This window comes from Geospiza fortis, unplaced genomic scaffold (genome assembly GCF_000277835.1).
Source record: "Geospiza fortis unplaced genomic scaffold, GeoFor_1.0 scaffold732, whole genome shotgun sequence".
Lineage (NCBI taxonomy): Eukaryota > Metazoa > Chordata > Aves > Passeriformes > Thraupidae > Geospiza > Geospiza fortis.
In genome coordinates, this window is record NW_005054477.1 from 281443 (window position 1) to 309117 (window position 27675).

The 27675-nt window shown below is 36.7% G+C and overlaps 1 protein-coding gene across 1 annotated transcript in view; it reads left to right on the forward strand.

The window, feature by feature from the left end:
• The window catches only part of SEMA3A (semaphorin 3A), a 165050-nt gene that overhangs the window by 70533 nt on the left and 66842 nt on the right, over positions 1-27675 (forward strand). The window contains exon 5 of the mRNA XM_014310026.2: positions 26829-26922. Within this exon, the coding sequence (XP_014165501.1) occupies positions 26829-26922 (94 nt within the window). The remainder of the gene's footprint in view (positions 1-26828; positions 26923-27675) is intronic.

Consider the following 27675-nt stretch of genomic DNA (forward strand, 5'->3'; position numbering starts at 1 on the left):
ACTAAGTGCTGTCTGAAGAACTAAACCAGCTTCTTTTATTGTCTCCTAATTCCAAATTTCTTGTCATTGTCCAACAGATTAAAACTCATTTTTAACCACATGAACTTAAAAGATCTGGGATTACTTTACTTGCAAGTTATTTCTCAATCAATAAAGAAGGTTTAAATTCAGTTTAGATTTATGATGTACATAAAACATTAAGTTATTGCATATGAAGTTATATAATGCTACCACCTGTAACATATTTGCTTTTTCCGGACTCTGTGTATTTTAAAAATCTTTGGTTCAGCTCATAAAATTTTGCTGAAATATTCTTTCCACTCTTTTTTATCCCTTCTTTTCTTCATATTGGAAAGAGGTCCAGAGTGCATTTCCTAAGTAATGGACATCTTGTTCTGACACATTTATGCATCTATCAGTTTGTCTCTCTGTATATATTTTGTGTATATATATATATATATATATATAGTGATGGAAGAGCATTTTTGCCTGAAAGAATGGCTTTCTTTGAAGAAACACACTAATTGAAGGATCAGTGCTACTGCTGGTACTAAACATGGTGTGTTTATTTAATGTAAAAAATCTGGATGAAACAATGATTTCAGTAGTAGTGGATGTGGCATAAATTAGTCTAATTTCATTGAAGACAGCAGACCTGTGTGAGTTTATGTCAGTCAAGATTCTGAGCTGTGGTTTTTAAGTGAAACATTAGAGCAAATGGTTTTTTAAGTTAGAAATCACCTGAGGCTAGTTTTCTTTCCATCTAATTAACTGTACCTTTATATGGTATTTATATGCTTATATAGAGAAAGTTTGAAGGAAAAGGATACTGTTAAAGGATTATTCTCATTTGAGTTTGAACTGTTATGTGTGACATACTCATTCTAAGCATCACAATAATTACAGAGAAATGCCATTAAAAGATGATCTGCTTTACAGACTGCAATAGCCTTCTTTAGTTCACAGGTGCCTTAACCTTTCAAACTTCCAGATATCCTGTTACTATAGTACAGAAAAACAAAACTGAAGAGACAGAAGGCACAACTACTCATGCAGTGTAAAGAAGAGACAGGAGCACTTCTTTCCATTGCATGAGTAGTTTCACCATGGAGAAAAAGAAAACATCTCTTAGATCTTTAATGGCTGATGTACTTTGCCTTGTGTCATAAAAAGCTGAGAAGTGATTTCTGACATACAGGGAAATCCCAAGCACTAGAACACTTTGCTTGTACTGATGTTCTTGTCTGGTGCTCCACATGACACTGATTTCCAGTCCCTTAGGCTACCCTGTGTGAAAGTGCTTCACACAAAATCAGGCTCTTCACACATGTACAGTTTACCTCCACATGTTAAAAAAGAATAAATCTTGTCATAGCTATCTCCCTCCTAGCATATTTTAAGTATATAGTTTTATATACAGCTATATGTGGCTATATATAGCATATAATTTTTTTTCCAAGCCATAATTCATTGTGGCATTGTTTGGGAAGGGATGTGATATGCTTACTTTTCAATGACCAAACGTAACATTTACAAGAGGAGTAGAGGAAAAGGGCAGAGAACATGACAGTCCTTTCTCATATGAAAACCTAAGTGCATCAGTTGTTCTGGTAAGGTCTGAAAAATATTTCAGTAAGGGAACCAGGATGTGGTGCTAGAAGCTCTCCATGTTTTTAAGCACCATCGTGCAGAAGTACGCATTTCTTACAGGCTGAGTGCTATGTCCCAGAATGGCACCTCTTGTTACGTTGCATGATCATGTGATAAAGTTTCAGAAGTAGGTCACCATAAAGAAGTAACCTGATTCCCATTTAAAAGACTTTTTGAAAAACTCCATAAACCCCTTTGTAAACAAATATTAATCAGGTTCATGGTTAAATGCTATTAATTATGAAGGCCTGTCTTTGAATACACTGCAGATCTCCTTTGACTTTAGCTGTATTTTGAACACTTGCTTTTCTAAAAGAGAAGTTAAACCAGGAAAACTCAGATTTTTCAAAACTTCATCCTGTCATCCCCAAGCAAAATATATTTCCAATAAACATTTATTTCCAGAGCAGACCCTTTAAAGTCAGACTATTAGGCTTTATGCGATAATTTAGCTGTCGGAATAGTTTAATTTATGAAGTAAACTTCTCTCAACTGAATAGCACACGTGGCAGCAATGGCTGATGTCTTTCCTACCCTGCACTGTTGGGAAAGTCTACACAGCTGCAGCAGATATTTCATCCTCAGAAAAGTGGAACACTAAAACCAAAAATTTTGATTTTTTCCCCCCCCAAGTATCTTATTTTATCAAGATAAGGATCTATTTCTTAATAAAAATGATAATGCATACTAAACTGTTAATGTAAAAAACACAATGAAAGTATGATAAATTAAATATGTAGCCACAGTTTTTTATCCTGGTAAATTCTGTTAAGGAGGATGTGCCTTTTTGACAGCTGAATGCTTGACGACTAGCTGATCCATTTGACCTTCCATTTTCCTATTTAAAAGTGTATTTGTAAGAATAGAGATATTCCAAATCATAAGTATGCAAAGGATGTGGCTCAATATCTTAAAATTCACATGTGGTACAAATACCATTTTTGGAAGTAAAGTATTTAGCAAAGGGGTCATGCTTTAATCACTGTCAGGAAATATGAACATTGTAGGTTTTCAGCTGTCATTTAATGCATCCACTCCTGCCCTTGCGTATTTCATAATTACACCCAAGTAATTTGGAATATATTTATGTCTAAAGTGACAAAGTCAGTAATTATGTCTGCGGCTCACTTTGAGATTTACAGGTTGAACATTTTCATGCAGGACATGAAATCAAGTTTTAAACTAACACAAGTGAGAGCAGTGTGGTGGCTATTTTATTTCTTCACCTTTATTCCTCAGACTACATGGCTGAGGGTAAAATGGAGGCACGGTTCTTTAGTAAGTCATACTGAGGAGAGGTATAAGATATGATGAAAAACAGAACAAAGACATGGAATTTACAACTGCAAGGGCCATTTGTTGCACAGCAGAAACCACTAATGAAACTCTAATCACTATTCAAGTCTGATCATTTCAGCTATTCAGCAACTTACTTTTGTTTAGGACTTGATAAATATGTCCAAATTGCTATGGCAGACCTCCCAGTTTATTCTTAAGAAACCAAGCCAAGCCAAACCAAACTGAAAAAAGAACTCCAGAACAATATTATTTTAATATTACTTTATACAGATTTTGAAAGGAAATGTAAGTGGAAATCACTGTGCAGGTGATGTTCCAGCATTCTAGAGTTTGGTTTTAATTGAAACAAGTAAAAGTCTTAGATGAGGGAGAAATAGTGAGGATATGGTCTGGAGACAGTGTTGGTGTTTCCGTGGATCTGGTCTGATCTCTACAGGTATGCAGTGGCACAGAAGTAAGCTTGGAGCTGGCAAGATACTGCATCTTGTCCTGCACTGCTGGAAAAAAACAACTCTAACTAAGAAATTGATAACATAGAATGTTTTTTTCGGTTTTCCCCAATACAGAAAGGGTCAAGTGTGAGTAATAGTTTGAAAAACTATTTGAATTAAAATTTGAACTAAAATTGGAACCCCCATCTGCCTAATGAGAGGAATCTCTGCAGTAAAAAGCTTCCAGTGAGATAACTGAGGAGACCATTGTTCCCTCCCTGTACATGGCTTTCGTCCTTGGTGGCGGAGCAGTGCTGGTTGATTACAGTGGAGAGCTGTACACAGTGCGCCACAGCTGAATGCCTTCCATGAATAAGAAACCAAAGCCAGTTGACATATTCATTAGGTTCAAAGAAATAAGTCTCGGAACTGTGGGAAAACTTTTGTTTATGTTGCTGCAGGGGAGAAAAAAAGACTGAGATAGAGGGAGACCTCCATGGAAGTAAATTTGAGGAAGGGAGCGTGCACATGTGCACACGCAGAACCACTGGGTGGACTTTCACTGATACCACATGTGATGTCTTGTTGTGTGAGTCCATGTCTTAAAACCATGGGTAACTTTGGATATGCTCAGATAATGAGTGATTCAAGTTAAAGACCCTCTTAGGATCTGGGTTTAATTTATTCTTTTAAAGTATGGGGTGTTTTTTTCTATAACTATTTGTCTTCAGTGGAGTTCCCTATGACTTACACTGGGGTAGCTGAAACTGAGGTGCACTTTTCCTTTTCACAGTCACAGAGAAAAAATGCTTTAATTTCTAGCATTGTTAGAAGGATTACTCAGAACTTTGTGACTACTTTAAGGAAATGAATTTTAGCGATGACTACCAGAGGAGCTGAAAATACACCCACTGTTTGCCTTTGGATGTTCATTATTTCTCCTATCAGTTAAATGATGCTATGATGAATTATTTGTTCCTGTAATATAAATATTCCCATTGACACATGGTTACCTTACTTTACCATGAGATGATACAGTTTTCCTAATTCATTACAGACATAGATTGTACTTTTAAGAGGTATGGCAATTATATTAAGATGTCGATCCAATTTTCTGGGTGGGAATATTATGTTGGCTCATCAACAGAGCCTATAATGTTTCTAGTAACACAGAAGTTCAGCATTTGGGTCTTGTTAGAGTAACAATTGAAAACATTAACCCAACTTCACAGTCATGCAACATATGCAAAATTTCATCCACACACCTCCTGAAACAAAAGACAAGTATAGTCAAATCCTTTGATCTCTTGACCAATATGGGGGAGAAAAAAATAAAATAACAAACCACCATCTGTTGGGAAACCAATGTAATAAAAACAGTGGAAAGTCAGCTTACAGTATAGAATTGAGGAAATTACTTATAAATAGAATTATTTCTTGATTTAGAGGCACAGGAGGAAACAAAACTGAAAGAAGGAGTTACCGAGCTCAGGTTTGGATAGATGAGCATCAAAGCAGCATTATTCATTGTGGGATTCACATCACAAGGCTCCAGTTGACAGGGGTTGACCTTATGAAGAAGAATCATAAATGTGATTTCTACCACTGACGGAAGTGACTGCATTATGTTTGTAGCTCAGTACCAACATCTTGTCAAATAATCTCTAAACAGTCAAGGTCACAATGCAGCAGGTTGTAGCTGTGGGTGATGCTCCACATACAGACCACAGTGCTGTGAAATGCTGAACAGCAAACTAGCCAGTTATATTAAATACTCAGACATGAGAATCTAACGAAGGCCTTATTGGTGAACTAATTTCACTGGTCTTTGCCTGAAAGTTTATGACAGCTGGCATGCTCTGGAGTGCCTTTCAGGCATTTTTTAGTCTGTGGGATATATTTAACTCTCAGAGACGTGTGAGTCTGAAAGCACTGCCTTTTCCCGTGCTTTCGGACCAACCTAATATTCATAGTTTCTGCATGTTCACATTATGTGAGTTTAATGGTACACTGGCAAGGTGACTGCTGTTAGTCCAAGGAAGGGCCCAGTGAGGCTGAGTATGGCCATGGCACAGCCTGCTAAGCAGTGATGGAGGCGTTCATGCCTGATCTCCTCAAAACCTGTTTCTGATGTTGCTTCTGACCACAAGATTCTCACTGATTCAGAATTCCCAAAAAACAGGGAATTTCCCCAAAGGAAAAATGAGAACATTCATGGATGTAGAAGCTTTCAAACAGATTCAGGAAAGAAAAAGTCACTTTTTACAATGGAAGGCCTCCTTGGTGTGCTTTCAAGTCCCTTAGACATCTCTTTCTTTCACCAGCAGCTGCAGTTGGCATGACAGAAGTGGCTTCTCCACAATGATGAAATCTTACCTCTTTTAATAAAAAGCAAAGCAACTACAGGTGAAGCTGCTGTTTCTCTGAGTAAACAGCAGGACACAGGTACTTCCAGCAGTTGCCTGGTGGAACAGGAAATAATTGTTCTGTTCCTGCTATCTTGACCATCCTCACTTTTATTTACAGACTCATGCTGATATTAAAAAAAAGCTCTCATAATACTTTCCAGATGCTTCCTTACCTTTAAAACATTTTAAAACTGAGTCTCTTCTCTACCCTGTTATACAAGGACTGTCTAAAATTTGTTGCCATCTAAATTAATTTAAATAATAAAATTCCACTACTCCATAGTTCAGTAAGAAAACAGTACTTATTTGACTCGTAGTTAGTACTTTCCTTCCTAAGGAAAAAAAGTTACTGAATCACGTAAGAAAGTGAATAAGAATTAATTCCATATATGCCAGACACAAAGAGAAGATGGCTGGAAGAAGAAGGATCTCTGCAAAACAAGAGAAGATGTAATTTACCCACTGTACACTTTGTAACTTTGCTAAATACCCTTACAAAGTATAAAGAATATGTTTCTTTGCCAGTATACATACAACCTTTCATCTTTTTGCGTCGTATGGTTTGCTGGCATAAGATTACACAAATAAACTAACAGTCAGTTATGTCAAGATCTCGAAAGTTTTATAAGAGAAAAAAAATCCTTCATCTTACTTTAAACAATGCTCTTGTGAGTACAGACACCACGTACTCATGTGTGCTTGATTGCTGCAATGCTGCCTCAGAGCAGGAAGAAAACGCAGTTTAAGGAACAGGTCATGGCTTAGACAGACATTGTGTTTTGTGCAGGGAAGGAACATGGGACTGTGCACAGAATTATCTAAAAATAACAGATACAAAAGCAGTGTATATACATAAATAATTATCTCCCTTTTGCATTAGTCCATATATCTTCTGCTGTGAAGAGTTAATCAATTTACTGCTGAAATGCTGTGGGAGATTAAGAAGAGCTGTGAAACAGGCAGTGTTTTAAATATTTGTGCTTGTCCCATATGCCTACAGCTTGTGTGATGCTGGAAATCAGACTAAGTGATTGCAGCAACTCTTTCTGTTCTCAAAATCCAAGAATAAACCCACTGGAAGTCACTTAGAAAAAGAATTGTTTACTCTTCCATTCACGCTGAATTCCTGCTTACATATCTTGTAACAACTTGTTTTCTGTTTATGGCACTTGGTAAGTCTGGAAATGTGCCGGCTTCTCTTGGAGCTCCTGAGCAAGAACCATATAGAATCTCTGCATCTTCCCTCAAACACCATTCCTGTGAGGGAAGTGTTCTGTGCCCTTCTGTTCCTTCCTTCACCTCTCCCTCATTCATGTAAGAAAAACAATGTAGTGAGTATGACCTGACTCAGATGAAAGACATGCCTCTGGCTCTTTCATGCCTCTGTGGACTTGGAGTAAATTAGTTTATTTCCTAAGTAACTCATTTCGTTGGAAAGGGTGAGTAACTTTGCAACATTTCTTGGGAACTCAAGGAAAGACTAGTTAATGCCTGCTTTTTATTTCTCTTCAGCTTCTGTGTTACTTGCTGCAGACAATTCACATATGGTTATTTTTATTTTTTCCCCAGAAAAAAGCTTTATTTGTAAAAATATTTTTTTCTGTACCTCAGTGAGTCAGAAAATGTGTGAAACATTTGGATGAAAAAAACAGTCACCATTGGAAAACTTAGCTAAAAAGAAGTGTTGTGCAGAATAAATAAATGTTATCGTGATGAATTCATGCCTGTTAGAATTGGTGATGAGTTGCTATGTCATCTAATCTATTTTAATTTGTGTATATGTTTGCAGTCATCTACAAGTCTGGACTGTCTTCTCACCTGTAGTGATATAAATCACAACTAGTGATTCTTGCAGTGCAGCATTAATTTACATCTTAATTATTTCAGTTTCAAATATTGCACTGCTAATCGTAGTTGTACACATTGTCCATCACTAAGCAATTTCCTATTTGGAACTCATATCAGCTAGGTCCAGAAGAACTGTCTGTATGATTCTATATAGTTTAGTTAAAAAATACTTCCTGATTTATGAAAATCTATGGATTTCTCCAAGTTGCAACACGGTCACACTCAGAGAGATATATTAATAAATGTTTGCAAGTACATAATCAGATGAGAACACAATACTCTCCATTGATGAAATATGATCCATAATGAATCTTGCATGGGACTGCTACTAACTACCTTTGGGTTAAAGTGCTCAGATGTCACAGTATAACAAAATCCGTCTTAGATGTGTATCATTATGGCAAGTAATTAAAGGTTACTTAGCTGTTAAATGGTTACCTTGGAGGAATCCTTCAGTAACCTGGCTTCAAACATGCCTTCACAGTGAAATTAATTAAGTAAATTAAATATCAGCCTTGTAGTAATTATTATATGTGCAGAATAGCAGGCATATAAATGGCTAATATTATTGGTCAGAGGACTTGAAGATGTATCCATTTGCTGTTAAGCATAAAACAATTTTGGTTGTTCTTACATGTAGAATAAAGCTGATGCATGTTAAAAAGAACAGTGACAAGACTGATGAAGAGAAATGGAATGTCAAAATTATCACAGTGATGTTCCATGTGCTGCATAAGTGCAAAGCTCAAGTAGCAGCATTCTGATTAGAGAAGTATTAAAATTCATTTGGTCTTTTTCACACCTCTGCTGCTACATGGAGTTAAAACCTGGTACCAAATGACTTGAGTTCTGCTAACAGCTCAGTCTGACTCATCACGAGGATGCTTTCAGGGATTACTAAGTTGCTGCCTTCTTCTGTATTTAATATAAACCACACCAGAAAAGTTGAGCAAGCAGCTTGATGTGGATATAAACATTTTTTGTCACCTCTTAAAGTAGAAATATGACATGGACCACATCAGTGACAGAGTTTGACTTAAAAAATAATTTCTTAGTATTATGTAAACTGGCAGTGACAAATGCAAATAAAGCAGTACATTCTGTTTTTTATTCTTTGTTTAAGGAGAAACAATCCTCTAGATAAATAGATCCTTCATCTGAGACCTTTTCATATGTAAGCAAGAAGATGTAAACTTCAGATCTCTGCTGTCCTCCTGAAACATTGGCTTTGCTCCAGGCAATGACATTATTAACATACCTTAAGTTTACTCTTTAAATGTTTTGCCTAATTATGTCTTCTGATGAAACAGAAAAGATATAAAAAAAGAAATATATGTTGTGCTACAGATAACTTCACTCACAGCAGCTCATGAAGTATTAGCAGCAGGAAACATTAAGAATTCGTGATAGAAATCTGGGGATTTTTCATGTTCTGAAATTTATTTTTTTTTATGCCAGAGACATAATTAACAGTGGTTGCACCATCTTGTCCGTGATATGGAAAACTGCTGCACGTTTTGGTGGAGGATGACAACAGTGTTAGGGGTTCTTCTCCATTTCTCAGGCTTCTGCCCAGGGCAAGTCATTTGGCCTTAATTGGTTTTGCTCTCTGCAATTCAGATTTCTTAAAAGTTGAAGCTTCAGTCATTGTCATGCGAAAATGGTTTTGGCTCCCCGGGCCAAAGAGAGTCCCCAGAGAAGGTAACTAGAGGTGGTGGAACTATTTGTCCTCCAGATAATCTTTAGATGCCCCTCTGCACACTTATGGGCCAAGCCTACGCAAAGTTATCATATGTAGGAGTGAAAAGAAGGTCTTAATACTCAGATTCTTATAGAATTGTTCAGTTCCCTGTGCTGTAGCTTCTCAGATAATAGAGAGTTTTACCTCTAAGGGACAGTAAAATATGATTAATTCAGCCTGGTTCCAAACTTGGAGACAGTTTTTGAAGGAGGAATAGAAAACAAACTGTGTAAGAGAGGAGGGGAATTAGAAAACAAACAGTGTAAGAGAGGAAGATTATCTTCCAGTGAGTTCTTTTTCCCTGAAGTATGAGGGTGTTTTTGGGGTTTTTTTTTTTTAGTTGTTTTGTTGTTTTTTTAAATTACGAACCAGTAAGTGTGTAATCAGAAAAACAAATGGCATTGATTACTTTTTCAAAGCAGTGACTCCAGTCATTTCATCTATACTTCCAGCTTGTTTGAAATATGGAACCAGTATAAAACCTGAACACATTTGCCATTTGTATAAATCAGGATTACTCGGTGTAGCCAGTGTTTATTTACAAGCTTGCAAAGGGTTTCACAAGGGATATTTGTGCACCTACAATACAAACCATGTGTCAAACAGCAGAAAACTGCAGAGCAATAGCACTGGGTTTTTCCCCTTTACTTAATCCAAGTTTCATTTTTTGTTTGGCTAAGCATCAATGATCATGAAGGTGATATATCAACAATAGTCATGGTGGCATATTTAATTTAATTATAGCTGGTTGAGGTTCTTAACTTCATTTACTCTGAATAACAGTTTATTTTATTCTGTTTTAACAAACCTTTCTGTTTAAGCATTTCATCATCTTTTGTTATAGGAAACAGGGATGTCATTTCAGTATTTAAGTGTGGGAGTAATGAAAAGTAAATCTTCATCAACTTACTGTTTCTGTACCTAGGGTCTTTTTCTGGAATACTTACTGAAGAACAAAACCCTTGAAGTCTGTAGAATATAGTCTAGACCATTAATTTTGATTCCTAACTAAAAATCTGTGAAACTTACCCTGAATTTGGAATATGGAAAGATCTGGCATCATTTATCATAAAATGGTTTGGGTTGGAAGGGGTCTTAAATATCGTCTGCTTCCAACTCCCAGGCCATGGCATCTTCCATTGGACCAAACTGCTCAGATTCCCATTCAGCCTGGCCTGGAAAGGAAATTACTGCTATTTAGCATAGAAAAAGGCCACATTATTCCAACAGGTATAATATAATAGTCAATGATTCAGACTCAAGTACAAGATTTAGGTATTCTCTTGAAGACTGGTGGGGATAAACAGAAAATTAATGGGTAAAGTTGAATTTGTTTAACCTCAGTCAAGAAAGGAAACTAAAAAATGAGAGTTGGACAAAGAAGTGGAAGCTTTGATTGTGAAAGAGCTCTCTGCATGACATTAGCCTTGTCCATAAGGAAACTTGTGAATGTCTCATGAATTCAGTGCAAATCCCTGCACAGGCATTCTTATTTCAGTTAAAGTAGCATTTCAGATCTGGTCTTAGCTGCCTGAAAGTAGCTGAAAATAAGCTGCTCTTAAACTGAGCTCACTGTGACACAGAGTGCATGTGTTTACTGGAATCTCATTACATTCAAACATAGGGATACAAGTCTGCAGATTAGTGCTTGCCCTGAAAAGGCTGTTTAGCCTTTCAAAGGATTTTGCCGGAAAGCAAGCTGGAATACAAGCCCTTTCTGCTTGTCATTTGTAGGTTTGTGGATTTGGCTTTTATTTCTTTGTGCAAATGTGTTTTCATACAGACAGTGAAAAGCCATGACCCTCTGTAAAAAGGATTACCTCGAAGGGAGATAGTAAGACTACAGTGTAAAGGATGGTTAATGCAGAAATGCTAAATCTTGCTGTACAAAGATTATAGCACAATAAATTTTTTAACTCAAGGTACTTTCCTGACATTATAAAAACAGTCACATATCAGAATCACAAAATAAAAGTCTTCAAGAGAGAGCTAAAAGAAAATAAAGGAAAATATCTGCTATTTTTTTTGTAAAAAGATGATACAGATTCCCTTAAAAATGTGTTTTCTTTTAGCTGACATTATAGCAAGTAGTTTAGATAACATTTAGTGACTTAGATATTATTTTTACAATCGTTGTATTTCATGGGGTATTAAAGATAATGAATAAGGAAATACTTTAAAACAGATAATACAAGAACATAAAGAAAGCTGAAGGTTTCAGTTGGTTACAAAAAGCCTGGCATCTTACTTATATGGAACAATGACCCACTGCCACATGACCCATTTGAATAAGAGGAATCAAATCCCAATGCAGAATTATTTCTTTGGTGGAAAAGTTCCCAAAAAGAAGATGGGTGTTTTGTTTTGTTTTGTTTTTTTTTTTTTTTTTGTTTGTCTGAGTAGTAAGCAGTATGGTCAGAAAAAAAAAAATCCAGAATTAACCCTTCTAAAACTTCCCAAAGAGATAAAAGCAATATACATTGGGGCTAATTAGGATCTCAATTACTGCAAGACTTAAGCTGGAGCAGTAGTTAAATAACTGTGGTGAGTTGCCCAAGCTTCCCTACCTTCTTTTTTCTCTTTTGGCACTGCTGCTTCTAAATCACGTGGTCTCCTACAGGCTCACAAGACTAAAGTAAATTTCCAAAAAAAAGGGTGTGATAAACTGCAACAGCAGCTGCAACTGCACCCAAAGTCTTTACCTAAAAAGCAGAAATTATGTTGTAGTAGAAGCCACTTTGTTGAACAGAGGGAAAAAAAAACGATTGGATTTGAAGGTTTGTGCTTAATGTATGGAGGATTTTAAATGTAGTAGCCATCTGGTAAGAGGTGAGATGAAATCTAACAAAAAGCATAAATAACTACCACTCGCATTGCATAGGTGAATGAATGAAACTGAATTTAATTGCAATAGCTGAAATATCAGATTATTTCATTAAAAAGAGATTGGAATAATTTTTTCAAGATATTTCAGTGAACAATTGGAAACCATGAATATGAAAACTGTATATTTGCTTTAAAGTTGCTTTTAAAGCCAAATCTCTGATGCACTGTCATCACTGACTACTTTTTGTTTTCTGTAGAGGTAGCATTAGGCTTTATGTGCCAATGTCAAATTAGAGCATTAATTACCTCTGCAGTTGTGTCCAGTAAGGTGCTTTTATATAAAGCAGACTCAAGAGCTCATTCAGAAGGAAATTTGAGTAAATTATTTCAATGTTTTCAGGAAGATTGCTCATATGTGTGAAGTAAAACTGACACTGACAATTTTCAGTGTTTAGATGCTTCAAAAGAACAGTTTAGTTTTGAGTTTTATAGGCTCTCCATAGGCAGCATCACAGGCAGAACACTGAACAGCAAAAGGAGAGGGATTTGGGGTTGCTTAAGGTTCCAGAGAACACAGGTCATGAAATGGAGGGAAAAAGACAGTGAGAAAGATGAATAGGTGGCAGCAGGGAAGTATGTTGGAGGATTGAAGGTTGTTTCAGATTTTGCTCTTTCCTGATGCTAAAGCAATTTATTCCCTACAGACTTAGATTACAGCTTATTTCACAGGGTAGAAGTCATTTTACCTGATTTAATTCACCTGAAACACACTCAGTTCATCCAGCCTTATCCTTAGGCAATGTAGAGAATTCTGCATCTTCAGAAATAGTGTTTATCCTTCACATCTGCCATAGCACCTGAGATGTTAATGAAATTAAAATAATAAAATAAAAGGAGTCAGGCACTCAGAAGCAGTGCATTTCAGAAAAGTTCCTGAATATTGATTTATATTTCTCTGAACTAGAAAGAATAAAATTATTACATATTGAATCCAAGATGGGAACTCAGGAAGCAGTATAAAATTTCAGTTATAATTTAATTGTACAATACTTGAGGCAAATTATTGTCCATCTTAGAACAATCCACGCCAGCCCCCTGAAAACAACATGGACTTAGGTATTCTGTCAAATTTAGGTTTTAAGGTTCACACTCTTGACATGTTAATTTAACAATAGAAGTCTTTGGAGTTCTTCCATAGACATTTTCACCAAAGATAGTTGATCAAATCCTCATGCTGAATATTGTATAAACAGCTGAAAACTAATGTGATGGTAAGGTTGATAGCAGTCTAAAGGTGGGAATGCAGCAGAAAGAAGAAAGCATATGGCCATTGTAAGCAAGCCCGGTCTGTTTTGCATCCTGTTACTGTTCTTCATTTTCTGTTTCCAACTTGCAGTTATTAATTTTCTACCAGTAATCTTCTACTTTAGCTGCTCTGTAAGCGAGTATCCTCATCATAGAGCAATTTGTAATAAATGAGTTTTTAACTTCTTATATTGGTTAAGAAGATTAACAGTGCAGAATTTAAAACCTGTGACCAAAATTTGATGAGACGACTTAAAATGAATGACATTTGAGATAGAAAGAGGCTTCTGAATACCAACAGACAAAATCCAGACAGCAGGAAAATAAGGTTAAAACATTCTATCTGAAGCCATTTCACAAAAAAAAAAAAAAGAGAGGAAATGTGTCACATATGGTATCGAGTGAGGCACTTGAAGTTGAGTCTAAAAATGTTTAAAAAGACAGCTGTTAGTTTGCATGATTAAAAAGGGGAAAGGAAGGATATTATGATACATCAAGAAGTAAGGAAGTTGTGAAACCAGAGGTGGACTTATTGGATGTTTGTTTGCTTTTCTTATCCAGTGTTTTCTAATGTTTTTATTAAATTTATCTTCAAATTCACCCTCCACCTCTATCTTCCGTTCTGTTTCTCCCAGTGACATCAGTGCTGGCTATTAACACAAAAACTGGGTGGATCCTTGAACCCTGAAACCAAATCAAAGAACAGTTTAGGGAAATAGATAATTACATATCAGTTCTTCTTCCCTACAATATGTTTCAATAGATTAGTTTATTTTAATAAGCATTGGAAGTGATGGTAACATTTAGAATAATATTGTCACATGAATCTTCACTGGCTGTATATGAGTCGTAGAAGTCAGTGAAAAAAACCCCAAATTTATCTCTGTGAAATATTGTTGCATGCATTTTCTGATCTTTATTCTAAGCTAAATGACTTATTTCTTTTAAATATTTGTTTATATGATAGTTTGGTTAATTAAGTTGCTTTAGAGCAGGAAATCTGTGAGAGGGATTTTTTGCTTCCACTGCTACTTTTTGTAAAACTCCAGTGAATAGAAAACAAGTGGCAATTTGCATATGGCAATTTGTCCATGCATGGGGAACCCAACAGAGATATTCCTTGAGAATCACAGGGAGACTAAAGGCTAGCTGTGCACAAAAGCTGATGCACTCTCCCCATCACAAGTGATCCTTACCAATTTTACTTGGCACATTGTGCATAGCTTTGCATGTGCTGAGTAAGCTCCGTCGCCATTCGCTTGACTGGGATTTGAGGCAGGACTTTATACTTTTGTTTATGGCACTGGGCAAGGCTCAGGAACTAGAACATTAGCTTTTTGCTTTGGCATAGATTTCCTGGCTAAATTACCTCATTTCTGTCTGCCTCATTTCATAAGAACAGTCCAATCTGTTCAGACCAAAGGCTCATTTAGCCCAGGACCTTGGTTCTCACCGGGTCCCATAATGAGTGTCAGAGGAGGAGAATGAGCAGCGAGCAGGCAGCAGTGATATCGTCTCCCAGGCTCCAGCACTGCTTGTTCAGGGATTTCCTGAACCAGGGGTGGAATCTCTGTGTTTAATGCTTTTCAGTGACTTGGTTTTGATAAATTAGTACTGGCATTTCTTGAGCTCATATATCTTTTAAGTATCCACAGCATCCCAAGCCCTACAAATTGCAACATGGGAGGAACATCCCTTTATTTTATTTTAAACCTTCTGCCTGCCAGTTTCTCATTTTGGAAAAAAAAAAAACCTGAGAATACTCTTCTTTTCTTCTTATTTCCTTCAATGGGTATGTTTTCTGAGTTAGAGGACTGTAAAAGCATGGCACTCCTGCATTTTCAGTACTGCATGAAGTTAAAGAGGCATAAAGATGCTTTTGGTTTTGTTCTTTATTTCATTCCTGAAAACTCTGTACAAGAAATTTGCTTTTTCTGACTGTTACCGGGCATTGACATAATTCATTAAAAAAGAAAAAAAATCACTAAGGCCTTGAATTTGATCTATTAAATATGTTCTGCACTAATGTTTCTAGGATTGCTTTCTGTGAAAAGATACAGAAGGAAACTATGAACACAGTTTTGCATAAAGTGCACAAGTTGTTCTGGTCTATTTTAGCGGAATAGAAACACTGAAACATGAGAGGACAGTGACCTGGCCTAAATGGCTTTTGGGGAAGAAGATGCTTGGTTATTGATATGAGAATAAAATGCCAATCTTGTGATTTAACTTCTCTGCTACCGCTAACACCTCCTGCAACAGGAAGACATCTGGACTATTATATTTCAAATTCCATTTGTGTTAATTCTAATGCCTTCATACAAAAGGAGGGGAAAGGGGAAAGATGCACTTCATTCCCACATGTTTTCTGTGTATCTCTAAATGAACAGTGTGGCCCCAGCAGACCTTTCTGGCCCTGTGAGATTGTCCTACAAGGGATCTCCAGCACCTTCCAGGTTTTTGGTCACTTTTCCTACAAGGCCATATCTCTGAGTTATGGAATTCCTGAATTCCATAATTTCAGGAACCAATTATGGTTGACAAAGTTTCAAAAACTGTCTCCTATTTCTCAGGGGCCTGTAATCAGTGTTCAAATCTGAAGTAAACAAAGTTTTGTCTCTAAAGAGAAGATAAGATTAGCAGAGTTCAGAAGGTGCCTCAAACAGCACAAACACCTTCTCCTGTTGAAATGTTGAAATGTTTACATCCAAGGTGATAGAAAACTGAGCAGCATTATCTTGCAGATGGTCTGAGAAGATTTTATTAAATAAATACCAAGGCATGTGTTTTTTGCCTACCAATTAGATTCAAAATTTCCAGATCAGGGCTAAGTCAGAGCAAGGAAACAGTCTTATTGTAAAACCATGGCAAGAAGCAACCCAATCATTCAGAAGTTATACCTATGTTGTAGATATGCAGAAAACATATGGATCATTCTGATAGTTGTTCTTCTTGATAATCTCCAAAGCTGACTTTGTTCTTTAGTTCTGTTGGCTTTCACTGGGGTTGCACAGGCGTTGCTGAGGAGAGAGCCCAGATCATTGTCTAAAGGTGCCTTTGCTCATGAATAGCAAATTAAAAGGGTAATTTGGCACAGCAGGTGAGACGATTAATATTTCAGGTCTTATTATTTTTGTTTGTGGATATATGTGTTTGTGTGTAATTATACATTTCAAGGATGAAGAGCTAAATGCAGTTAAACATTTCCCATTTATCTAAATAAATGCAAATTAAACTTCCATTGTAGAACAAATAATTGATAGGGATTAAGAACACATGGTTTTTCTTCTCAGTGTTTATTGCCATTATGTTAATGATGACAAAAAGCAGAAGGGTGGTGGTACAGATGCAGGTTTAGGAATCATATATTCATCAGTTCAAACCTTTTAAATTGATGGTGATGGAGAACAAGTGTTTTAATTCATACTCATTTGGAAGGATTTGCCATGACCTCGAGTTAACATGTAAACATGGCAAGGGATATGAGAAAGATTCCTCTGGTGTTCACTGAATTTGAAGAGAATCTTGCTGTGACTTCAGTGGGCTCCATGCTGCAGCTCTGGGAGCAGGGCCAGAGAAGACACCCATGAAAGTCTCAGGGATCACAGCACATCTGCTATGGCACGAGTGTGTGGTGTTTAGTGTGATGGTGCTTAACCCTGTGCAGAGCACAGACCTTGCATAACTCAGTTCATGACCACGACCACTCCTCACCGTGTCTGTGATCTGGTGGGGAGGGGGTGAAAAATGAAGTAATCAGAATGCCAGCTTTCTTTGTTAAAAAAAAAAAAAACAAAAAACAAACAACACAAAAAAAAAAAACAAACCAACAACCAAACAAAAAAAACAGCCCAAAAAAACCCTAGTTCATGTGTTTGTCAGTTTGTTTTAACCAACAAAGTCAGTCTGTATTATGCTGGACTAAACCATACTAAACTATTGTGTACTACACTACACCATACTATATAATGTGCCACGATTTGGAGCCAAAGTTCTGTTAAATGAAAGGCTGCGTTTCTTCTTCAAGAATACAAATATCAGTAATTGGTTTACCTGGTTGGATGCTGATTAGTCCTGCTGACACTGTGCAGTCCTATTTATGAACATACATACATAGAGTATATCAAATATTCTTGCCAGTGTCACTGAGTCTCTGCCCTTCTGGGGACTCCTGGGTGCTAGAAAAGCAGGAAAGATAGTGAATAAAGAAGTGAATTTTAATGTACTTTTTTCAGTCACCCTGAATCAAAACCACTTCAATCCATCTGTTACTGTGTCAGTGAAGTTTTTGTTGCACTGGGAAAAGAATATCAAACATTCTTCACTTTTTTAATAAACCCCCCCCAACCAGTATGAGAAATGCATTGCTCTGAGACACAGTGCCATGAGGAATAATTGCAACTTGTCACAGAGAGAGGTTATAATTATGTCTACTGTTAGTTATGTCTCCATGTGCACAAGAGAAGTTACCTTTTCAAATGCATTGTTCTCTAATGCAATACCAGTTATTAAAATTTGACGATATTATTACTTGCTAATGAAGAAAAATGAAATGAGGCTGCAGAAAGTCTGGGTGCTGTAACACTGAAAGCACGTGGAGGGAACAAAGAGGAAAGAGAAGTGCTTATTGCAGAGATTTCAGAACTAAGCTTTGCCTCAGGAAAAGCAAAATTGCCCAAAGGCTCAGAATTTCAGCTTCTGTATTTCAGACTTTGTTTATGTCTTTTAAAAAATCTGAGTATGTGTCAAACACTGGTCTAGTTCTGACACTTCATAGGCACCTCTGCATGAGATGCTGCAAATCAATTGCAGTATCTTAGAGATAAAACCAAAGCTTAATAGTTATTGCAGTAGTTGCTGTGATGTACTTCTCTGCCCCTTTTTTACTGGCACAAATTCTCTGAAAGTATGCTCATAAGGTCTTATTTTATGGAGAAAGAATTAATGGTATTCTTCTAGGCTTCCTCCTTATTCTGTCACTCATTTACAGTCAGATTTTTGAAGCCTTTAATTTAGGTCATGTGTTCATATTAGAGACTTCTTCCTGGGAATTAAAAGGCAGATAGGATAAAAAGCAGTGCAGACATATGCCTTCATTTTCAGAAGTGACTAACAGCTCCAAGTATCAGAATTTTAAATTGCCCAAGAAAGTATTTGCTGAAAATCAGAGCCCTTGAGCAAGTTTTAAATTGGGTGCCCAACTTGTGAGTGTGCAAAATCACTTGGGAAATTAGAAAATCTTGGCCATATGCTTATATGTTAACTCCACTTGACTAAGTCCTTTCTGTATGTTGCTTCCCTAATTTGCAGTTGGTTTTGTGTTGTAAATAAGACATCCTTGACTCAGACCTGAAAGTTCCCCAGGAAAACTGGAGAACCCTTCTCTTGTTAAACAGTGCCCTAATTACAGAAGCAATTTTACAAACAATCCCCTGGGGGAAACATTTTTGTTCTCATCAGGAAGGCTCTTGAATAAAATAACACCTTTGCTAACTTCATTTATTTACAGCAGGACACAAGACTGAGGCTGGGTTAGATTTATTGCCATTACATCACTGATGCTCAGTAATTCATAAAACATTGAGTCTAGGAGTCAGCACTGCTGTTATTTCCTCTGATGCCTGACCTCACCACAGTCTAATAACATACAGGAAATCCAGAAGACAAAGGAGGAAAGAAGTGGTCTTGAATGCTAAAAATAACCATAGAAAACTTGTACAATCATGTAATAGAGTATAGCCCAATAATTTATTTAACATAATAGTAGAATCTGCTAAAGCAATTAGAATCTGTTCCAAATGTTTCTAATGGAAAATATGCTAGGGATAAGGAAAAGCACACTTAAAGAATGGATACTTTTAGGTTGTGTAGTTCAATTGCGTGTACTGGTTTTAGGTTTGTTTATCTTATTTCTTACATAGGCAGACCACTTAACAACTTGACTAGAACAGACAGTCATTGTATGGTGGTTATATTTCCAGAGGTCATCCTATATGAGCCAGACAGTCATCTTAGGTGATGTATTACACTTGACAACCCAGAAAGTTGCAATACAAAGGCATTCTAATTCACAGTGTCCTCTGAGAATTATTCAATATCCTTGATGGTATCTAGTGTCTGCTATGCCATTGGGATGACATTTTTGGTGTCTTTACTAATCAGTCAAGGTTAACATCTCATTCATGTTAACTGTGTGTTTGGTTTGTTTTGAGTTGTTTTCTTTTTTCCAATCACTCTATACTTGCAGGAATTTCTAAAGCAATAAATAGTATAATGACACTACAATGAAACTCATCTCTGCTCCTTTATTTGCTGTAGAATTAGAACACATTATCCAAAATAGGCAGAAATTTAAAATAGGTGCAAATAGATAAATGACATCATCAGGGAAAAACAAAACCAAACCCAAAAAGCAGTTGAATAAAAGTCAGGTATGTCTGGTGAATTTAGTTTGTGGAATATTGCAAAAGCAAGTTCACAAACACACATATCTTTTTTGAACAGCTGCTCGGTTTGACTGTGCCTGCCCTCCCTTTTATTTACATATGTTGCACAGTGATTTGAAAGTGGCTATTATTCATATAAATACCAATATTAGTATGCAGACTGGTATGTTCAGGTGTGAACAAGTCTTCACCATTTGACATTGACACTTGGTTTCTCTCCCAATCGGAAGCAGAAGCACTTACTGATCATGAGCTAGGAATAATGAATAGATTGAACCAGCTGTTCCTGAACAGCCCAGTTGGCTGTTTTCCCTTTCATTAAATTAATTGGATTATAATTAGATAGATAGAAATATAGATAGATAGATAGATAGATAGATAGATAGATAGATAGATAGATAGATAGATAGATAGATAGATAATTAGGTAGATAGATAAATAGATAGATAGAACAAAAACATTCCCCTTTTTGCAAAGGTGTATGGTAAATTAATAAATATTGATGGATTTAATTTCAGAAGAAAGCAAAGTAATGTGGGGTGTTTCATAATTGACTGAAAGACACTTATTGAGAGGGTGAGTTGTCCAAATTCAGTCAAGGGAGTCAGTTTTTCAAAACTTGTGCTTTCCAGAATTGTCAATAGACAATTTTAAGCATCTTAGGCTTAAAATCAATAGGCATTTTAAGGCATCTTCTGAAGATCAGAAGCTAGGAGAACTTTCCAGTAGAAGTGATGTATAGGGATAAAAGAAGAAACAGGAATCTGTTTTTCTTTCGTTAATCTACAGAAATGAAGCATGGAGCTGTTCATCATCACAACAGTTCTTTTGTTTTGATTTCAAAAGTAAGATTTGCAGGCACCAAAATGCCAGTGAATATCTACAAGTATAGAGCAAAGAATATCTCTTGAGTCTGAAGAAGAGGACACAGATTAATGCAGGGAGTGTTTGGGAGGTCTTGGAGTGATCAGGCAGTGAGCAAACTGCCTGTGAGAGGCACAGAGAGCTGGGCAGATCTTCATAGCTCATGATCAGTTTTGCAGGTAAATACTCCTCAACAAAGTTCCTTCTCTGTGCCCTTTAGCACAGGACAGCACAGTCATCCCAGAAAGTTTCAGTTCCAGGTCCTACAGAAGCTGGAGTCCTTTCTTTGGGAACACCATTTCACTAAAGATCTGTCACTTGGAGTGATTTCCCATAGGATTTTAAAACTGATTTTCATAATTCAATTCCGTTAAGCCTCAGGTTGGAAAAACAAAATGTAATAAAGGTGTTGCAGGCCCCAGTGTCCTCCAGATGTTGCAGGTAAAACCCTATAGCACATGGAGCCTTAAGACTAAAAGTCAGAAGCCCACAGTGTGCACTTCTTTTTTTTTTTTTTCTTTTTTTCTTTTTTCTTTTTTTTTTCTTCTAATAATTAATGATTTAAAGCAGTTGCATTATTATTTCAATCACTTTTCACCTATTTCCCTCATGGTTACCACTTGCCTCAACATTCACATTTGTTTTAATATTTGTATTTTTTGCATAATTTCTCACATTATATTTATTTGCACTTGCACTTTTTTAAAAACAAAGCATTCCATGGGGATAAATTTAATAAAAGTTTCTCATTAAAAGTTCTGTAACAGCATGATTCCCAAACCTGAAACCAAAGTCCTCATATTTAACAGTTTTCATGACTCAATAGATTAAGTGTGAAATAGGAAATATAATAACAATAACAACATAGCCATGTCCTGCACAGTTGTTTCACTTAAAATTATTCTTGAAAAGTAACATAATTCATAAATAAATCAATTTCATAAATAAATCAATTCTCACAGAGTGAAATTTGCTTAAAAGGCTCTCTGAAATGGCCTTGATGTAGTAATTTAATGTGTGCACAGAAAGTTGTATGGGCAAGAGGTGAATCAAAAATTCACTGGTATTAATATATTGGAAGGCAGGAGAAAAAAAGAAAAAAAAGGGGTGAAAAAAAAAACCAAAGAGAGCAAAATTATCAAATTTCTGTTTGTAAAAGTCTCTAAGGTGTCTCTAATCAGCTGCCTCTGCAGTGTTCATTTCAGAAGCATTCTTAGCTCAGACCTAACTTCATGTGAAGTTTCCTCTGTGGTCAATGACAAGATCTTGCCCTTGGGAGCTGCAGTTCTGAGCTGCTCTGACTCCTCCTTCAGAGGGACCTGTAGCCTTCTGCTGTGACCAGGGCAGCAAATTCAGCCACCTCAACTAATCCTCTGTGTAGAGAGGAGAAATCCAAACCTTAACAAGTCTGAAAGTTTTTCCCTTGAGCGGGAAGTGGAACTTTGCCTTTTGAACTTTCCAATACTGAACAATGCAGAGAACAAAATATTTCCATGCCAGCGACTTCTTACTCAGTTAAGAGACATTGCCACTGGCTTTAAAGTCCTCCAATGCACAATGGATGCATTGTTATGCTCCAGGCACTCTGGAAATCATTTGGAGCTATTTTTTTCCGAGGTTTTGGGTCAGGGGTGTTGCTTTTGGGGTTTGTCTTTTTGTTTTTTTCTTGATCAGTTTGTTTTATAAAATACTTAATCATAGCACAACTGAGTCTGTGTAAATAGCAAGGGAGATGTCAACATCAAAAATTCTCACAGCTATGACCAACTCCACCTTTTTTATTAAACAAAGATTGTGATAGTTCCTAAGGCTCTTGGCACATTGCACGTTTCTGGACCATTCTTTGTTCAGCAGCTTCTTGTGGAAATCAGTTAGCCCCTGAAAGATACCCTGGAGATGTGCTCCTTTCTATTTATGGTTTGGGGGTTACAAGAGTAAGGATATGAGTTCATTCCATTGTGCTGGAATGGCTGGGGAGCTTCACTGCTGTCATTCCATGCCTAATAATTTAAACCAGTACTAACTCCATAGTAGCTGTGCACAGTCCATCAACAAAGTCTCTTCAGATCATTTGCTTTCACTGTGTTTATTCATTATTGACCAGCAGTGATTTTGCTGCATTAGGCTCTGCAGATCTGGGATGATTTCTGTGAGAACGGCCAGAAAATTTGCAGGAAAAAAATCTCCCTGAAATTCAACAGTCAGTGCTGTCCAGACTTTGGATGGTAGGTTAGTGCTTCCTCAACTGGCCACATGTTCCCCTGCAAGGCAGTAGTACTAAACTGGGAAATAAAATCTATATTTACCAATAACAGTTAATTTAAGTTTTCCAGACAGTACTGGATGGTCTAGATATAGGCAGACATAGAAGAAAAAATGTTTAAGAGGTTATCATACTAGGTATAAATATATATATATATTTGTATAAATAGATATGGAGTTGTTGTTTATGTATATATAGCATGTATATACATATATACATATATATATATACACATATATATAAAATGTTTTTTTGGCTTGCTGGCTGACTGAAGCTATTCAATAACAAGATGTGAAATGTCTAGTCAGATAGCAAGGTCTTGTCACCACTCAGTGTCATGATATGACACATTGTTTCAGGATTTCAGCCGTTTGGAAGCGAGTCTCTGGAGCCTGGAAGTGGCAGATCGTTGGGAATCACAACAATTTTTTCCTTCATTTCCAGGACTGAACTGTAGTGCTTTTTGGCTAAATCTTGCCATTTATCATACTGTCTGCTACAGAAAACATATGTTTTAAGGAGCCAGAAGCATTATCTCCTTCGATACGAGGCATTTACTAGGTGAAACAATTCATGTCATATCATGAGCCAGCAGTCAGTTGTTGTCTTTATGGGTTTGTGGAATTTCAAGACCTAAACACTCTCATTTTCGGTGGTTTTACTATGGATTATAAAGAAGCATCAATGAGATATAAACTTAGTGTTTAATAACCCATAAAACATGCCACAGCAAGGTTTTAACTACAAGGATCTGTAAAAAAGGTTTGAAGTGCATTGCAATATCCTTTTGGGATGCCAATGCAACTAATGAAAGGGTTTAGACAATAAATTTCGCTAATTGCCGAGTTACAAAGGCCTTACTTTGATTTTTTTTTCCTTCTTTTTGCATTTCTTGAAACTTTTTCTCCCACCTGGCAATCTTGCTTTGTCATGAATTCCTGTCCTTGATTCTGTAATAGCCCTCATAAAACTTTGCAGCATTGAGCATTTGTTTAATACAGAGGGGATTTTGCTGTCTATGGCTCAGGCATTTGCTGACTCACTGCAGTACCATTCTTTGTATTCAATTAACTGCAAAACCCAAGAAGCAGCAAAATTACTAACTGATCACAAGTTTTCTGAAAACAGTGTGCATTCTTTCCATCTGATAGCTCTTGTCTGTACTGTACAAAGGAAGGCCACACTCACATTGTCCAAAGACCCCCTAAATCTCTGAGCAGAGCCTTGTTCTCTGCTATCTCCAGGCAGACTGATAAAATTTGGGTGGAAATGTGACCAGTGTGATCAAATACCTATCACAAATCAGACAAGTGACTAGTGTGATCAAATACCTATCACAAGTGATATTGCTTCCTAGGCTTTTAAAATGGCAGGTGGTATGTAGAAAAGAGTTTATTCCTCTGTTGCCTGTATGTTCTGTGGGTTTGTAGATAGAGGTGGGTTGATTTCAGCACCCAAAAAGCTGTTTGGGCGAGTTGCCCTGTTTGTGACAGGTTGGACTTCCTACAGCATGTTTGTCAGACCTGCCTGGGGCCTCAGACTAACCATGATACATTTATTTGGCACTTAACAGCGATGTATTTATTGTCATTATTACTCACCCATAAATTTAGAAACTTACAGTACGTGTCTGTTCATTGCTTTTTAACTGAAATGTGAAAACGCTGTGGGATTTCCCTCTCAGGCCTCTTATTTCAACTGTTTTATTCCACAAACACTAAGAGAAGGGTGGATCATCTCTGATTTAGGTTGACCTGGGTCTCCGCTTGTTCTTGCCTTCTACACACCAATATCAGTAGAGCTACAGTGACATAAACCAGAAGAATACAGTCAAAAATCAGATCCTTCCTACACCAAATCACTTTCCACATCTGTTTCCTATTTGTCTTATAATGACACATGGGATTATTTTGGGAATATATTCTGCTTTAACTGTCATGCCACTGACTCTGTAGCCTTATCAGATATTAATTGGTGTTCAGGTTGAGCAATTACCATCTACTAAGGAGAAATGCCAAGAAAATATAGATTGATAATAACATTTTTCAATAATAGCTTGTAGCATTAGTGCCATCTTCTATTATTGCAGTTGAGGTTTAGCATTCTCATCAATTTACTACTTTTATTTATTGTGCAAGATCTAGATATGGACCCTACAGTCGAATTCCAGAAATGCTTTTCTATTTGATTATTTATTCATCTCTGGTTAGAAAGAGCAAAGCCAGAAAACTGGAGAGAAGCAAGGAATGTATCTGGATTATTAAGAGCCAGAAACAAAGACAACAGGAGAGAGAGAAATGTTAATACTGTGTCAGATACTACAGATACAGGATGACTGTATAAACATAATCAGGCAGGCTACATGTACAAAAACCATGTTTTAGGAGATTGAGCTTGAATTCTGGGAACAAACTTCACTCAGCTGTGTCCAGCCTTTTTATCTTACAGTGCAGTAAGCCATAGATGGCTATCCTCCTAACAGTTCATTCTCCCTTCATCTTTTTCTTCAGTGAATGGAAGGAAATGTGAAATCTGTCTCACGTTCTTTTGAAAATATGTAATAAATACACACAGATACATGCTTGTGTGATGTAATTGAACAAGCCTCTAATAAAATCTGTAGCCTGTGGCTTACAGAATCATGGACACAGTGGGTTTGAAATAACACAGTTCGGAAGTGTGTTTGGTCACTAGCCTGGCCCATGCATGGATTCAGTGTGGATGAACAATATAGGGAAGGCAGGGAGCCAAGGAGGATGCTGCTTCCAAGGTGGAGGTTGATCTCTTCTCTTTGGGTCTCCTTGACTTAATTAGGTGTCTGCAAATTAACCACAATGCAGCTGGGAAATGGAAATCCCAGATTTTCCTGAGGTCTTCACTAGTCCTCTGTGAATGTTGAAGGCTTCTGTGCACAAAGCATCTATTCTTCTGGTTTTATCCTCAGTGCAAAATGTAAGATAAACATACTATTCAAATTGATTGGCAGACTTGGTCCCCCTGTTAAAATTAATTAAATGTACTGAAAAGCCCATTGCTTTGGATTTATTTACCTCATTTGACTTGGTGTTGACTGAGGCCCTTTTTAGTCTTGGTTGATATTCCCCTGTGATTTGCCCTCAGCCTGTATATTTTAAAAGTGTCATCTCAAGGTATTGAGGAGTACTAGGAGTAGTAGTAGTAGTAGTAATAATAGTAATAATAATAATAATAATAGCTTTCCTGATGCAATTGAAATTGAATTTGAGGATATACTCAGATTAGGAAAAGCTGAATTTAGCATCATGTGATGTACTAATCTACAGTGGTGGCGCATTAGAGAAAATAATAGTCAGTAAAAAATAGATTTTATCTTTTTTCAGATAAAAGTTTCAAATTCCTGCTTCTTCAGTTACTGTTACTCAGATATATTCTCAGTGAAAGCAAAAATAATTCAATAAACCCATGAAAGTTAATATGAAAATAAATTATATGTGAAGTGCAACAGAAGAGACACAAGCTGTTTATGTGTATTTTTGCCTTTGACCAGCATTCAGCACATACTGATTAGGAAGGAGATGGGCACTTTTACCAGATCCTTACCCAGTGCAATTTGACTTCCCTGAAGCCACAAACCCCACTAGGACTCACATACACTGCACTCTTCTTGAACACAGTTCAAATTACTTCTTAGTTTTCTTTAATGAAATAATGTTGCTTTTACCTTCTTTTCTATTTTTTTTTAATTTTTAATTTTTTTTTATTTCACAGGACAACATTTTTAGAATGGAAGAGTCACATTTTGAAAATGGGCGGGGGAAAAGCCCTTATGATCCCAAACTGCTGACAGCTTCACTTTTAGTAGGTAGGTGCCACATAACAAGTTCAATAAGATGTGCATTCACTGTAAAATATTTGCCAGTTTTCTGCTTTTTTTTTTCTCCTTGCAGCACCTACAATAGGCATTTGTTCTATGCAATTTATTTCCAGGTAAAAGCAATTCTGGTTTACTTTTCATACAGTTCACCCAAATGTCCTGAGGTGTAAACCAAGATTCAGGTGTCACAAGAGCTGCTTTATACCCCTGTGGTACCTTGATTCTGCTTGATTCATCTTCGTGGAGGCATTTTAATCACCCAGTTTACAGGCTGGCCACACTGGTGGTCACACAAGCACAGCTGAGAGCTAAGTGAGAGCAGGAATAGATAATTCCTTACATCAGTTTTTCTGCCAAGGAATGTCTGTCACCCAACTTTACCTTGCATGGAAGCTGGAGATCAATGAACAGCCACTGATCCAGGTCCTAAGGTGATGTTTCAGCTGAAGAGATCTGTCTGACAGTAAATAAAGTTAAATTCCTGGCCAGATCAGAAAGAAATAAATTAGGTGTTTCTGAATTGGTAATACTTCATTTCATGGAATATGTAAATACGGAGCAAGTGGACTGTGTCAATCTAATTGAACTAATGCAATTGATTTAATTTATCTAATTGATTTAACTTACCTAATTAAATTAAATATGTTCATTGTTATTACTTCACATTCACAAAAAAGGCAAAAGGATGTTTTATGAAAGTAAATTAGGAGGAAACAGATTCTTCTTTCTCTACACCTCTGC